The sequence below is a fragment of the Adiantum capillus-veneris genome, chromosome 24, assembly GCF_014529385.1.
Source record: "Adiantum capillus-veneris isolate H3 chromosome 24, ASM1452938v2, whole genome shotgun sequence".
Classification (NCBI taxonomy): Eukaryota; Viridiplantae; Streptophyta; class Polypodiopsida; order Polypodiales; family Pteridaceae; genus Adiantum; species Adiantum capillus-veneris.
In genome coordinates, this window is record NC_140954.1 from 8557306 (window position 1) to 8572685 (window position 15380).

General features: G+C 47.7%; 1 protein-coding gene across 5 annotated transcripts in view; it reads left to right on the forward strand.

The window, feature by feature from the left end:
* The window catches only part of ECA3 (endoplasmic reticulum-type calcium-transporting ATPase 3), a 215251-nt gene that overhangs the window by 41957 nt on the left and 157914 nt on the right, over positions 1-15380 (forward strand). For 4 of the 5 annotated variants that reach the window (XM_086497970.1, XM_086497971.1, XM_086497972.1 and 1 more), the window contains 5 exons: positions 3121-3257; positions 3386-3460; positions 12141-12186; positions 12438-12497; positions 12587-12667. In XM_086497970.1, the coding sequence (XP_086354096.1) occupies positions 3121-3257; positions 3386-3460; positions 12141-12186; positions 12438-12497; positions 12587-12667 (399 nt within the window). Of the gene's footprint in view, positions 1-3120; positions 3258-3385; positions 3461-12140; positions 12187-12437; positions 12498-12586; positions 12668-13539; positions 13632-15380 lie in introns of those variants that run through there. The other variant, XM_086497974.1, reaches the window with a different exon arrangement.

The window sequence follows — 15380 nt, forward strand, 5'->3', positions numbered from 1 at the left end:
CAATCATAAGTGGGAAAAGTATTTGCCTCTTGTGAAGTACGCGTATGCCTTATAAGAATACTGCATTCTTGTACAACAATAAACGCTCCTTCTGAGAATCTTTATGGTAAGCCTTTGCTTCCACCGATCCTTCTAAGCATAAGATATATGTAGCAGCTGCGTTCGTCTTAGATTTGGACATTACCTATGGGCAAGTTAAGAGAGCAATTCTTCGTTCTCAAGAAAAACAAAAGAAAGCTACGGACAAGCACATAAGAAATTTTAACTTGACAGTCGGTCAATTGATCTTACTCAAGTTTGAGAAGGCGAGATTGAAGAAACAAGCAACTCATAAGGGGAAGGTGGTTTCCAACCGTTACTATGGGCCGTTTAAGATAATTGAGTAAGTGAATGATGTCACATTCCGGTAAGAGCTACCTCCTATTGGAGGATCCATAATGCTTTTCATGTTAGTTTACTCCGACCATATGTGGGACCACCTCTGAGTCGGCCTATTGCTGAAGAACCATCAGGAGCGGCTCAAGTCCGCAAAGGTTACATGGAAATATTTAGTAAAGTTCAAGAATTTCTCCACTTTGGATGCTCAATGGATGACCGAGCAGGAGTTAGTACCTTATCTAGAGATTTTGGATGATTATGTATAAGCACTAATTGAGGACAAGTGTTTAGGTAGGTTTCGCGCGGAGGCCTTGGCGAAGTTTTACTGACCTCGCATAACTGTGTTTGTATACGAGAAACGCTGCCCAGTGAACCCAACTTTGCCATTTTTGGGAGAGTTGGCTAGAACGTGGCAAAGTTTCCCACAAAACGACACAGTCAAACTGCTAAAAGCTGCACGCTGTGCACCTTCATCATGGCTTCATGACGTGAGAAATAACCCTGCCTTACTTGCGTGCGAAAGTGCTCTTAGAAGCCAGAGGGATGTTGCTAAATTGGCTATTTTCATATTTCTGAACAATTTCAATTTAATAAAATTAGGACTGTTTACCTTTGTGCACAATAGAACTGTTAAGTTAGGAATTGCAGATCTTCAAGATTGAGAAAGCTATCAGGAACTGATATCTCTGATGCGTTCTATGATGGCTCAGAAGTTGGTCCGTAAGCTCGGAGGATGAGCGACTTTAGTAGTGAATATTGTTGATGGGTCACAGGATTGGTGACGGGAGCATCAATTTATTCAAGTTTGTTAGCTATTTGTGTGCACTCCCATTTGTGACAAGTAGCAGTGTCGAGGGACTCAATACAAGTTCCAATGGGATATCCAAACCAGGGTATCATGTCACAAGACGGGCACCACGTGCCAATAGAAAAGAACAGACTGAACAAACTTTTAGCACTTCAATAACAACTGAACTGAAAGAGAGAGAGAGACGACACTCGACACGGAGTGGCGGAATTCCACCCCAGAGAGTATTGGCCCCAAACCTTGGCGCCCCTTTCGGTATTTCTTTATGTTGCATCAAGACTCTGCACCTTCTCCAGGAAGCATGCCAGAGACTGAGCTTTAACCTCATATTCAAAGGCTCTTGGCCTAAAAAGCAATTACAGTGAAAAGCCTTCAAACTTAAAAGCATCTGGTCCAAAAGCAAAGCCAAAAAGCTGTCAGGGTAAATCACGGAAATCCGTACAGCCTGCCACGTCATCAACCAGCGCAATTTTCGGAAATCTTCCTGCTGCCCTTAGGGTTAGGGTTAAGGTTTCTGCAGTTTTAGGGTTAGGGTTTCCAGAATTAGGGTTTGCAGGTTTTAGGGTTATGGTTTCCAGAATGAGGGTTTGCAGGTTTTAGGGTTAGGATTTCCAGAATTAGGGTTTCAGCAGTTAGGGTTTCTGGCAGAAATTAGGGTTAGGGTTTCTGCTCTCGGGCAACCATGTCATCACTTTGTGACACTTCTTCTGTTCCTTGTTCTTCTTAGGGTTTAGGCCCCTTGGCCGGTAGCTCCGCTCTTCAGTAGGTCGACACGTCAGCAATTTGTTACATATCAAGTGTACGTACTCCCAAGGTATGCCATGGAAACAAATGGCCGTCCGGACCACTGAAGTAGCAGCCTTGGGGGACTCAATAGAGGTTCTAGTGAGATCTCAAAGTAGGGTATTGGATGTAAGTACTCCAGACATGTGCCAGGGAAACAAACGGAGATTGAGAAGTCTGCCGTCTTGGCAGTCACATCAATGAGATGATCAAAACCAAAATGTGCCTGTGGGGTGCCCAAAGCCATGGGGCTTATTTGTAACACGTCGGTCATCTTGTTTGGACTCCCGAACTCAAGCTGGTAGTACCTTTTTGAGGATGCAAGCCTGCATCAAGGGTGGAACCTCCCCTTTGTTGCATGCCAACAATTGGCTGAGGTCTCTGGGAGGCAGTCGACCTCTGTTTGTAAGCCTGCTTTCTCGTCCACAGAAAGAGAAAGTTGAATGGTGGACTCAGAGGGTTGGTTGGGGAGAGGGTTGGTTGAGGGGACTATATCAGAATCTCTCTGTGAAGGCATGGCCATCGGTGTCTATTGGCTGCAGGTTCAAAGAGCTAGGGCAAAAAGAGAGTGACAACAAGTGCAAGAGAAGGGGAGGGAGGGACAAATGTGTGCCTGTGAGCATGCAGAAGAGAGAGCGTGGGATCAAGCAATGGGGTGAGTGAGTATGTGAGCTCTGAGAAGAGGGAGCATACAAGAGCATGCAGACGAGAAGGTTTTTTTTTTTTTGGGGGGGCGGGGGCGAGACTGGCTGCGGGTGAGCAGCAAGCGGGCAGGGGGCTGGAGCGTGCGGGGAGCAGGCGAGAGCAGGTAACAAAAGGGGGGGGGCTGGTGATGGCAATAACCAGCAGCAAGCAAGCAATCAGCTACATATTAATGTAGGTAAGGTACTAATCTTATGATACTGTTGTGAAGAAGCTATCAGTCTTTATGTGCTTCATTCTTCTCTGTAAATGATGTTTGTACTCTCTTAATTTGTAGAACGGGTATCACCTCACAGCTACACCCTTTTCAAATAACTTCTTTAATCACCTCATACTTCTGTATGCTAAAAAAGCTGTGAAGACTAGTTTTTGCCTGATAAGATTTGTGGATGTTGGACATGTCAAATTACGCATACTGGTATGCTAACAATTCATGATTTGGTTCATAGGCACACCATTCTGGAGACTAGTCATCAAGCAGTTTGATGATTTTTTAGTGAAGATTTTAATTGCTGCAGCAGCCGTATCGTTTCTTTTGGCACTTATCAATGGTGAAACTGGTCTAAATGCTTTTTTAGAGCCAGCTGTAAGTGTTTTTCTTTTTCTTTTCGGGAGGATTTTTTTTTTGGATTTACGGCAGAGTACATCCTCTGAGAATATTGATATGGCATTTCAATTTTAATGTAAATCTGATGAAAAATTGTTTTTTGTTAGGTCATTCTAATGATTTTGGCAGCCAATGCAGCCGTTGGGGTAATAACAGAAACAAATGCAGAAAAGGCTCTTCATGTACGTGCAACCAACAACACCACACGCCCCCCCCCCCCCCCCCCCCCCTTTCTCCTCCCGGCCACCAACTAATATCTTTTATTTTCAATTCAGTTTGTTGTTTTCTGCTCAGTTGTGGTGTTTTTACATTATTTTACCATGCTGTCAGGTGACTGTGCGGATTCACTTTGTATTGCAACACATTGTCCCTTGATGTTTAGCAATGGCATTATAAAGAGCATTCTTAGGAATTTCTTGGTGCACTGAATTTTGTAGATCGCAGTTGAATAGTAGATTACACTCCATGGTTCATTGACATTTTTCAAACCAATAGCATTTATGATCACATTTTTTCCATTTATTTACAGTCTAGTTCAGACATCACTCTGGTAATGGAATTATGTTCATGACCATTGTACAGCAAGTGCTTGCACACACGAGGTGGCAGGCGGTGTTCTTGAACCACCATTTGTTGTGCTTGTACATAAGTACAAATTAAATAGCAGCTGTTTGATAGAGGGGAAAATTCCTACTAGAATGTCTCTTTGCATGGACATGCTCAAATGCGGGGCGTGTTTAGTGAAGGTTATCATATACCTAGGTCACTATTTAGAGGATGTAGGCTATTACAGTCATAGAGGATGGACCCATTCTGGGCTAAAGAAACATTTGAGGTGGTAGCTTCTTCCTGTCCTCTCCGCAATCCTATCTTACTATAGAGTTTTAGTGAAAAGCGATTCTGGGCTGGTCTTTGCTCCCTTTTTCATTCCATATATGAAGTTATAATGAAAAGGAACAGGTATGTATGAAGTATGAAACAAGCTTTGAAAACTTTCACTTGAAAAGCCCGGCAAGCTGACTAAAACTTTGGGCAACGAAAGGAATGGACATGCGAAAGGGTAGAGGAAGTCTTTGTGCCGAGTGCCACAGATATGCACTAAATGGCCAAGGCAGCCAGCCAATGTTGATCACAACTGACCTCTTTGTTTTTTAATAGAAAAAATTGTGTCAATTATCTGTTTGTATCATTTAAGCAATGGCAGAAACTGGCTGTGCTATTAGTTTGGAAATCGTGTATGGGTTTTTTTCCGGTCTGGTAGGGAAGAGGGTTCTCTGCCAACATAATTGCAAAGAAAAGTTGTAATTTTTGCTAGAACGTAGTGAGTGTATACGTCCGCTGAGGATAGAGTTAAAAACCTTCTGCAACTCAAAGTGAAGAGTATTGTTTGAATGCCTCACAAGATCTTCACGACCACCTTATACGGAATTGCTGCAAAAATGATGACAAATTAGAAAATAATTTTCTGAATTAACAGCACTTACTGAATCCTTATCTTGCTTATGCTCAATTTTCGACAGCAATTTTCAATAGTCTTCCTAATTTTGTTGAATCCTCCGAGCCTAAGGGCGGAAATGCTTCGGACTGATGGGACTAACTCCTGTCAAACGCTTTGGCCACTAAAGACTTTAAGATGGGTGCACTTCGGTGAAGACAAGAACTAAGGTGATGCTGTGAATGTTGCAGGCACCACAAACCAGAAAAGGATTGCTTTGTTGGTCTGTAGAGAGCCCAAATGAGTGCATGCATGAACGAAAAACGTTCCTCGATGTGAAAGGACTAGCTTGGTCGTCAACTTTGCATGAGAAAAGTGGCAACAACAGAGTTAGGAGTCTGTGCTTCAACACAGAATGGTTCACTTAGAGAATATGAGTCTCTGCATTTTTGAGGTTAAATTAACAACTGGGAATGGATTTAAAAAGCAGTTTCTATGATTAATTTGGCCTCTGGAGCCTGGTCACCGTAAGGTTTTGAGCTTATTATGAAGCCTGGTTCTGTTGGGTATATGGGTGTTAAATGCTGCTGGTTTTAATACAAAAAGCAGTTTCTAAGATTAATTTGGCCTGTGGAACCTGGCCACTTTTTTTTTTTCCTGAGAAAAAGATTCTTCCGTTAGTTAATAAAACTGCCCATAGGGCTACAACCACCTTTGCTAGAGAGGGGTACATCAACAAGAAGGGGAGATTCTCCCAGTGAAAAAACAGAATATGTACAATGGGCTAAATCAAGAGATGGGAGGAGGAAAAAACCACACAGGTGGACGGTAGTGCCATCTGGGTGCCCCCTGGACCATGGTGAAAAAAGGCCCTGGGCGCCAGAGTCGCAGGAAAGCCTCTCTGCGCTCCCGCGTGCGGTTGGAGCTGCCCTGGAGTCTCTCAAACTGGCCCCTGAGAGTGTGAATCAGCTCCGGCGAATAATCATGAACAGTCTCTGCCGGAGGGATAGGGCGTCGGGCGAGCCTCGAAGATGCGAAAGCAGCGGGCCTGCCAAATGAACCAGAGTGTTAGGCAGCAGATGAGCTCCCAACACACTTCTCTCTCACTGCACCACTCCTGGGGGGTAAGCTCTGTGGCTAGCTGAAGTGTAGGTTGACCCCCCTGGATCACTATCATCCTGCTGGTGGAAGCCAACTCAAATTGGAGCGCAAGGCCCGTATGTGTGGACCAAGTTGCAGCACCCCCAAGTGTACTAAATGAACCAGAGTGTTAGGCAGCAGATGAGCTCCCAACACACTTCTCTCTCACTGCACCACTCCTGGGGGGTAAGCTCTGTGGCTAGCTGAAGTGTAGGTCGACCCCCCTGGATCACTATCATCCTGCTGGTGGAAGCCAACTCAAACTGGAGCACAAGGCCCGTATGTGTGGACCAAGTTGCAGCACCCCCAAGTGTACTGCCGAGTTGTGGAAAGAGCCGGCATCAGCCAAAGAACCCGAAGCCAAACCTATTGTGCCATGGGGCAGTCCCATAGACAGTGTCATTGACTCTCCAAAGGGTGACTACAAGCTGCACAGGTTGCTGAAAAGCCACTGTGCACTAGCCAACTTCCAACTTTTGTAGCTCTATGTGCAACAAGCCATTGGAACAAAGTGACTCTCTCGGCTGTCTGGAGTCCCACAGCTGCTCCCAGAAGCCTGACAAATGACAAGAACTCAGGTGTGAGACCCTCCTCCTCCAATTAAGTGCTGCAGCAGGGTGAGCCTCTCTCAGTGTTGGCAGTATGTGGCGCCCTAGTCGCACTGTGTACTAAAATAGGGATCCGAGGGTATCGGCTGCAGAGAAGGGGTCCCTGTAGAACCACTCTCCATGGTCCCACTGCACTCGAACCAGAGGGCAGCTCTCCCAAGCCCAAAGACGCTAGTGGCTTGTCTCAAGATCTGCAGGGTCAGGTTGTATGACACAGGTCTTCCCATTGATGCCCAAGACTCAAATCCTCTAAAAGCAACACTCTGCAACCTGATTGAGACTCTCTGAAGGCGACCCTTTCCTTGGATCTCAAAGAACATGTGAGGTACGGACTTTGAGCAAGCCGGAACTGCAATGAGGACCTCCGGTCGGGTGAAGGCCCCCATCCATCGGTGAAGGCCCCCATCCATCTGGGAGTTTCTCTCTCTAGAGGGGTGAGCCACTCAGCTGGTAAGGCCTCTGTAATGTCCTGGCACATGCTCTGTACACCTCTCATGCCCCGTAGTTGGATGCTCTGAGCCTCCTCTGACAAACCTGAAAACTATATCCAGTCACCAAGATTGCGGGCCGGACCCTCTGCCATGGGACCCCAAGAAACATGAGGCCTACTACCAACCAGGTGGCCTCTCTGAGTGCTGACCAAGGGGTTCCAAACCAAGGGCTATCTCAAGCGCACCTCTGTACTGGAAGGCTGATGCTGCTCTAGGCCACTCCTCAAAGCTCCCAGGATCGAAGCAAACTGGCAGCAAAACAGTCCTCCCAGGCCAACTCTACGCATCTCTGTAAAGATCCACCTAATGGAGGGGCTCCAAGGGCCTCCTGCATGAGGCAGTTGAGAACAAAGTCTGTGAAGCAACAACTCCCTCCAAGGCTCCTCCCCTGGAAGCAGTTCTCTGACCACAAACTTCCCAAGAAGGGCTCTACTTTGCTTTGCTAGGTCGATGACTCTCAGCCCTTCCTGAGAACATGGTAAGGTGATGACTAGCCAGGCAACTTTGGCCCGAGCGAGCTGAATGTCGCTCCTTGACCAAAGAAAGTTCGTGATAAGCCTCTCAAGCTGGTTGATGCAAGAGCTCGAGAAGATCCAGCAAGACGTGATGTACCACATAGTAGCCAACAACACTTGATTGGCCACTACAACTCTGCCTGCCAAAGAGAGCCGTGCCGAGCTGCAATGTAGCAACTTCCTCCGAATGGATAGGAGGAGGGGAGCAGTATGTTGTTTAGGGGACAAGTCGGGGCTTGAATTGCAGTCCCTGGGGGGATCCACCTAAAACCCTCACCTGGTGACCAATCAGGCGTGGGAGCACTACCAACCAAGAAAGCCACTGTCTTCCTCTAGTTGATCAGTGCGCCTGATGCACAACAAAAAACCTCAAGAGCCTGCTCACACCTGTGTAGATTGGCCTCCTGGTCCTCCAAGTACAGGGCTGAGTCGTTGGCAAACTCAGTGTCTAGAAGCTCATCTGCCCTAATAGGGAGCTCAAGACCACGCAAGCCAACCTGTTGAGAAGTCAAAAATCAGCTCATCGCCTTAGCATAGAATAGAAAGAGGAAGGAGGCAAGAGGGCCCTGCGTGATCGAACGTGTGAGCAAGAAACGCTCCCCTCTTCCCCCTGCCAAAATCACCTGATTGTCCACACGCCTGTAGAGAGCTGACACACCTTTGATCCAAGCATCTGTGAAGCCCATCCTTCGCAGAGTGCCCTCCAAGAAGTCCTAGTCAACTCTGTTGTAGGCCTTCTCAAAATCGAGGAGGAGTATCACCAAGTCCTCTCCGCGGTGACGTGCGAGGGTAGACGCCTCCCAGAAAGTGAAGAAGTTGTCAAGGATACTACGCTCCTTGACAAAGCCTGTCTGGGTCCCATGGATAATGCTCTCTAGTAGTGGTTGGATTGTCAAGCTTAGAGCCTTTGCTAGAATTTTGTCGGATGAGTTGAGGATGGTAATGGGTCGGTACTGTCGAATCTCATCCAAGGAGCCATCCTCCCTTGGAAAGCTACCTCGGGGGAGTGCTCTGAGGGCCTCAAGGAGCTCCTCTAGTTGGAGGGGAAGCTCAAGTCTGTCTCATCTCCTCAATAACAAGGCAAGGCATCTGTGCCCAAACTTGCTCTTTGCATGCATCCTAACGCTCTGACTGAGGCTCAGCTGACAACAAATCGCAGTAGAAGTCAGTAGCAAGTGCACGCATATTCTCAGGCTCTGAAGCAATCGATCCGTCAGGTCTCCTCAAGTGATTAACACGGGTGTGCCCATGGCGTGGCCCCACTGTCGCAAAAAACTCCTTAGTGACTGTCCCCAACGTTGGTCCACTAAGATGCCTCTCTATGGAAGGCAAACTCATGACGTCGCTCCTCAATGCTTGCCAACTCCTGCCTAGCTTGTTGCAACTGCTCTTCCAACCAAGGACTGTTTGGATGTTGCTCGTGCATCCTCTGTAAGGAAACAATGCCCCCTCGAAGACGCTTCTCCTCCTCCCTGGCTGCAGCCAAACAAGCTGTAGACTCCTGAAGGAGGAGGCGACTAAGCTCTGCTAGTCCAGAGGCCGCTCTACTAGCAGGGGTGTCCTGCGTGTCCAGACTCTCTGTCCAAAGCGCCTTCACTCGCTTGCCAAGCTCTTGATCCAGCAAGATCCTTTCGGGGATGCGTAGCATCGCATCCCCCCTCCTCTGCCTGTCAGTCACAGTGAGAATCACTAGCGCGTGGTCGGAAAAAGTAGTCCCTACCAGGATGCAAACAGACCCCCCCATGTCACAAATGTGGTCACTGGCGTAGAAGCAATCTATTCGCGATAGATTCACTCTTTCTACCCTGCGGTCAGAGCGAGAGAAAGACAGGCTGTCTGGGGGTCTCACGAAACCTGAGTGTTGCCAAACATCAGAAACCCTCATAGTTATACATAGCCGCTCCCAAGCTGCCAACTCAGCCCGTAGCATGGCCACCTCCAATCCTGTCAGAGGGGTCCTCCAACACGTTGAAATCCCCCCCAACACACCACTGCTCTGCATGCGGTAGAGACTCAACAACATGAGACCAAAACTCTGCTCGTGCACTTGCTACATTGGGCGCATATATGTTTAGAAATCCCATGAGGCAACCCTGAAATTGCATAGTAATCCACTGTGCTTTGCTTGGCACAATAACACCTCTGCCCACAATGGCTTGCTGCCATGAGTCCGCAATAGTCATACACACCCCGCCATGGATGCCTCCAGGTCCAAATGCAGCTGACCAAAATGTCTCATAGCGACCATGCAAAATCTGACCACATCGTCTAATGTGGCTCTCACAAAGATGATGCTCCTGTAGCATAAGAAGATTGATCTCACCACCCACAAGGCATCGCTGAAGCTCCTGACGTAACCGACCCCTCTGACATTGAAATTGGGGCCCTCCTAATCCTTGCACATTCCATGAGATAATCCTCATGGAGTCAGTGAGAGAGAAGAGATGTTGCAGCAGCAACCAACCTCGCTATCTTAGAGGCTGGCTTGGATGGGGAGTAATCCGCATCCGAACGACCTCTAGATAGGTGCGACTGAAGTGACTGTCCCACCTAGGCCCCGAGCGTGCAGTTTGTAAGGCCACCTCCTCTGTCCAAGAATCCTCGTGTATGAATACATAGCAAGGGGGGGTCTGAGTGTCTGCAACTAAGTGTACCACAATGTCCCTACAACCAGCTGCATCCGGCGATGTCACGCTAAACTTGGCTAGAGGCCAAAGTGTTTGTAACAAGTCTGTCACCCCCAGGTCCCTTGTGTGGTGCGAGAACTCAGTGGCCTGGACCTGGAGCCAGTCAAGAACTGTGTGCAAGGTCCACCTCGTATGGTCCCTGTCACACAGCGGGAATGAGAAACCCACTGCTGTGTCCAGAGCCTCAAAGCCTCGGGCTACTAAAAAGAGGACGCGAACTTAAAAACAAGCCTCCTCCAGGTCGGATGATGGGTCACCAAGGAAGCGTATGAAACTGTAGTTGAAGAAGTCCCATCGTCTGCGAATGTCGAAGCTGGTCAAACCACGAGGAACTGCTGCAAAAGGAGAGGTCTGGACCACAAGAGGCGTCCTCAGGTAGGGCTGTCCCTCTCAAGCCATGCGACTCGTAGCAAAAGCACTACCCAGAGTCCATCTTGCTGCGGATGAGTGTCCAGTGTCCTGCGTCTAAGGAGGAGTGTGAGATGGGTCGGGAGATGAGGCTGCAGGCCCCGCCGTGGAGAGAGGAGTAGCTGGAGGAGAAGGTGGAGGGGGAGAGGGAGGGCGGAGCGGAGGAGTCTGAAGGCGGGGGGGGGGGGGGGGGCGGTGGAGGTGGAGGAGCTGCAATAGAGGGAGCCTCCTCAGAGGACTCTTGCTGCAGGTGGTCAAAACGGTTTCTTGTCGGAACCCACTACTGCTGAAGTGCCGGAGGATGGCCACCAGGGGTGGCAGTGTGGCGAGCCCGTCCCTGTTGATGGCGGCAGGGCGCCTGCTGCCAGCCATCAGCTGGCTGATCGCTGGCCTCTATCGAGGTACTAGCTTGAGTTTCATGGGTATTTGTCTGCTGGGCCTGCTCAGCCTTGGGAGGCTGTGTAGGCGCTGTGGGTCGAGATCTCCTCCAAGGACATGCCCTCGCTAAGTGGCCCATCTGTCTGCAAATGAAGCACTAGTTCGAGAGACCTGAATACTCCACACTCTGTCTGATCCAACCGCCTCTCACCCGAGGCAGCAGTATAACCTTCGGGAGGGAGTTGTGTCTCGAACAAGAACCCGCACAGTAGGCAAACCTGCTTCCTTGGCCACAACTGAAGCTGCAGTGAGTGGTGCCTCGAGAACCGTCCCGATCATGGAACCAATCGTGGGAATTAAAGGGAGGTACTCCCTCCTCAGGCCTTGGAAGCAAACCGAAATAGGCATGTTGGCCGCCTCCTCAAGCACATCTATAGTCGGGTCGAAACCATGATGCCATCGTCTGAAGTAAGCTCGAGCTGCTCGGAGGTTGAGTGGGCTCATCGAAATCAGCTTGGCCGTTATCTCTGGAGACTCAAACTTTATCTGGTAATATCCTCTCTCGAGAATCTGAACATCGGTGATCTTGCCCACATCGGAAAGGAGTTGGGCCTGAATCAAATCTCGAACCTCGCCACGGCTGCGTCGAGTACCAATGATCTTGCAGATAACCGAGGTGGCTTGCAAGCGTTCCACCTCGGCCATCAAGCTCGCTTGCTCTTCTGGCGAAAGAGCAATCGAACGGTCGGCTCCGCGGTGTCGGGCGAGGGGGCTTCTGTAGAGTCCCTCTAAGGTGGAGCATGGGCCACCATTCTGTGTCTGCTGCTGAGAAAGAAGAGGGCGAAGGTGGAAGGCAGAGGTGCTGGCGCGAATGTTGGAGTGCTGAGAACAGCTCACAAGCAAAAAAAAGGGAAACGGGGGGGGGGGATAAGGGACAGCGCACAAGCGGACAGGCGCGCAGCTGGGGCTGGTGCGAGGGAGGAGGGGGGAAGGAGAGGGCGATGGCGGGGGGGGGGGGGGGGGGGCAGGTGCAGCAGCGAGCTCAGGATCGTGGAATCTGGCCACTTTCAGGTTATGAACTTGTTAACTTCTGTTGCTTTAGGTGGGGCCTGGTCTCTGTTGGGTATGTGGTTGTTAAATGCTGCTGGTTTAAGTCTGAATTGATTATTTTCATGGTGCCTAAAATTTCACATTCAACAGGAACTGAAAGCTTATCAGGCGGAAGTGGCAACAGTTTTAAGGAATGGTTTGTGCATATTTACTTTTTGAGAAGATCAAATACTCTTTTGTATTTGTTACTGCATACAAGCATGCTAAGCCATTTTACTTAACTTTATCTCAAGGAGCACCAGTTATATCATTTTGCATCTATTGGTGCTGATTCTCCTCTGTAAATTTCTGCATCCTGATTATGGAGTACAAATATGATGCATTGCTTTCTGCATACATCACAGATGCTGCAATGAAGAACTCATTAATTAGTTCCTGGTTATACAGGGCTCCTGTCAATAGTGCCAGCTTCGAATCTCGTCCCTGGTGATATTGTTGAGGTCACAGGTGTTATGATAGACTCTCCTTTTTTATTTTAGCGAATAAAACACATTTGGTTGATTGTCAATAAACAGCAATATACATTTATCTTGTAGTTGGCTGCCAAGTTCCGGCTGATATGAGAGTGATTGAGCTTTTGAGCAATCAGCTAAGAGTAGATCAAGCAGTTTTAACAGGTAACAAACTTATTCAGGACCTGGGAATTCAGCTTTCTTATTGTGTTTCTACTCTTGAAACAAACAATATTGTTTGCTTGAACTGCAGCATCACACGCCTCTTAATTCAAGAGCCGTTTGCATTTACAGTTTCATCACAATCTAACAGCAAGTGGCCTTGGCTGAGAGCAAGAGAGGAGTGTGTACTGTTATTTCCATGATAATTCTCCAGAAAAGAACAATTAGGATGATACTGCCCTGGATTTGCTGTGTTCCATTATAATTCTCCAGAAAAGAACAATTAGGATGATACTGCCCTGGATTTCCTTGTATTTCACGTTCCAGTCTGAATGTTACTTTGGGAAGTAGGGAAGAAGAGGATGGGCGACCTGCCATTTTGGACCAAGTTAAGTGAGCAAGTTGAAGTCTTGGGCATGATTTTTAAAGTACTTAGATGCAATGGTAAATTGATGAAAGTAGTGTACTGCAGCAATAGAGGAGGTTGGAGTCGGTAAGGATGACTCAAGTAACACAAGTAGATAATGCTTGTTGTTCTTTTAGGGTCTGACCCTGGATAATTGGCTAGTTCTAGGGTGTTTCAACTTTTCTTGTGTGCCCTACTCTTGAGGTTGCTTATCTGCATCGAAGCTGTTTCGAAAGTATTGTAGCCTGATTTAGAGTTGCTTGACCTAATAGTAGGCCAACTACGAGTTGAGTCAAGGGTAGTTTGACGCCTTAGAAAATCTGCGTCGGTTATAACACGCAAGGATATTGTTTTCACTTTTGGATTTGTATGATCGATGGTGGTCCTCTACAAGTTTTACATCTGTTTTATGAGATAGATTCATGGCGAAGTGATCAGAGCCTTGATATAGGTGAAGTCGATGTGGCAGGGTGTGGCTGTGGAGGCTCTCGTATTGGTAGCTGTCCAGGTGCATGGTAGAGTCCCTCTGCATAGTCTTGCAATCCCTGTGGGTCCTCAATGGTGGGTTGGATGATTGAGTCTCTGTTCATCATGGAATGTCTGGTTTGTGTTGGAATTATGTGATTTGATTTGAGAGACTCATCTTTGAGAGAGAGAGAGAGAGAGAGAGAGAGAGAGAGAGAGAGAGAGAGAGAGAGAGAGAGAGAGAGAGAGAGAGAGAGAGAGAGAGAGAGAGAGAGAGAGAGAGAGAGAGAGAGAGAGATGAAATGTTATATTAACGTCTTCAAAAGGCCATAGTGACCTATGAGACCAGAAAGTTACAAGGTGGTGGATCTGATACAAAGTCAGAGTAACAAAATAACCTAATCAACTATACAAAACAAAGATATATATTATGGGATTCTAGATTGGTCGATGTGAGCTAAGCCAAAAACTAAGCAAAAATGGGCGGCTGGTTGGGATAGTTGAATCACAAAAGATCTAGCATTGGTCATTGGCGAATCTCATCAATTTCCTCCATGGTTAGTAGTCTGACCGGGCGTCGTGCATGCCTGCCCAGCGTGCTATGAATCTTTTGACGTAGCCTCCGTCGATGCTGTGTAGTCCTGCGCAGTCGTGGGCGCCTCGATTTCCCCAGTTCAGTCGCTCGGTCAATCAATGTGCCTCTCGTGTGAGATGGGGGGGAGCTCTGCTGTGGGAGTGGCTCTTGCGGTTGTCCCGTGTCTGCTCTGAAGAAGTCTGTAATCTGTCTTTTAGACTGGTTAGCCTCGCCATTTATCAGGCTCTCTTTGTGTCTGCGCAGCTCGAGCAAGAACAAACCCAGGCATCTTTGATCTTCGTATCCCATTACTCTTGAGAGAGAGAGAGAGAGAGAGAGAGAGAGAGAGAGAGAGAGAGAGAGAGAGAGAGAGAGAGAGAGAGAGAGAGAGAGAGAGAAATGAAATGAAATGTTATATTAACGTCTTCAAAAGGCCAAAGTGACCTATGAGACCAGAAAGTTACAATGCAGTGTATCTGATACAAAGTCAGATTAACAAAATAAATTAATCTAGGATAACAAAATATAAATACTGCAGAAACCTAAACTAAGCTGACAAGTGTGAAAGGTGAAAGGCGTGAAATGTGTGAACTAAGCAGTACAATGTGTATACAATATGGGAGGGAAGTGGAGATCCATCTTCATAGAGATCCATCTTCATCTGCACTCTAGATGACGAAAAAGTATGGCTCGAATCCTTTGCTGAAGCCTCCTTCGGAACTGTATAGCTCCTCTTCTCCATCGGGGTCGTCTAGATCTTCCTAGTTCCAATGCTCGGTCTATGAGAATGCCAGTAGTGCGGGTAGACCTCTCCACTGTTGGCTGCTCCTCTGTCTGTTCTTCTGGGTGTACAATATCTAGTGTAAAGAAATCTGTGATCTGTCTCTGGGGTGGTCTCTCTTTAGCTCTCCTCAGTAAAGTTTCTCTATGCCTGTGTAACTCAAGTAGATATAGCCCAAGACATCTCTCGTCCTCATAACTCATGACCCTAGATAGAGGCCCAAAACCTTCTCTGAATAGACAATGAAAACGGCCCCGTATCTCATAGTACACTGTGCAATGACATATGTAATGTACCTCTGTCTCTGGCTCTAGATGGCATAAGCGGCATATCCTGCTATCTGTTGGTGTCCCTCTGAATCTGCCAGTCTGAATCTCAAGCTGATGTGAGGACGTGCGTATCTGGGCAATGGCACAACGCAAACCATGAGAAAGATGCGTGTCCATATAGCTAGGTCGAATCACAAACCCATCCCCCGTGAGAGAGAGAG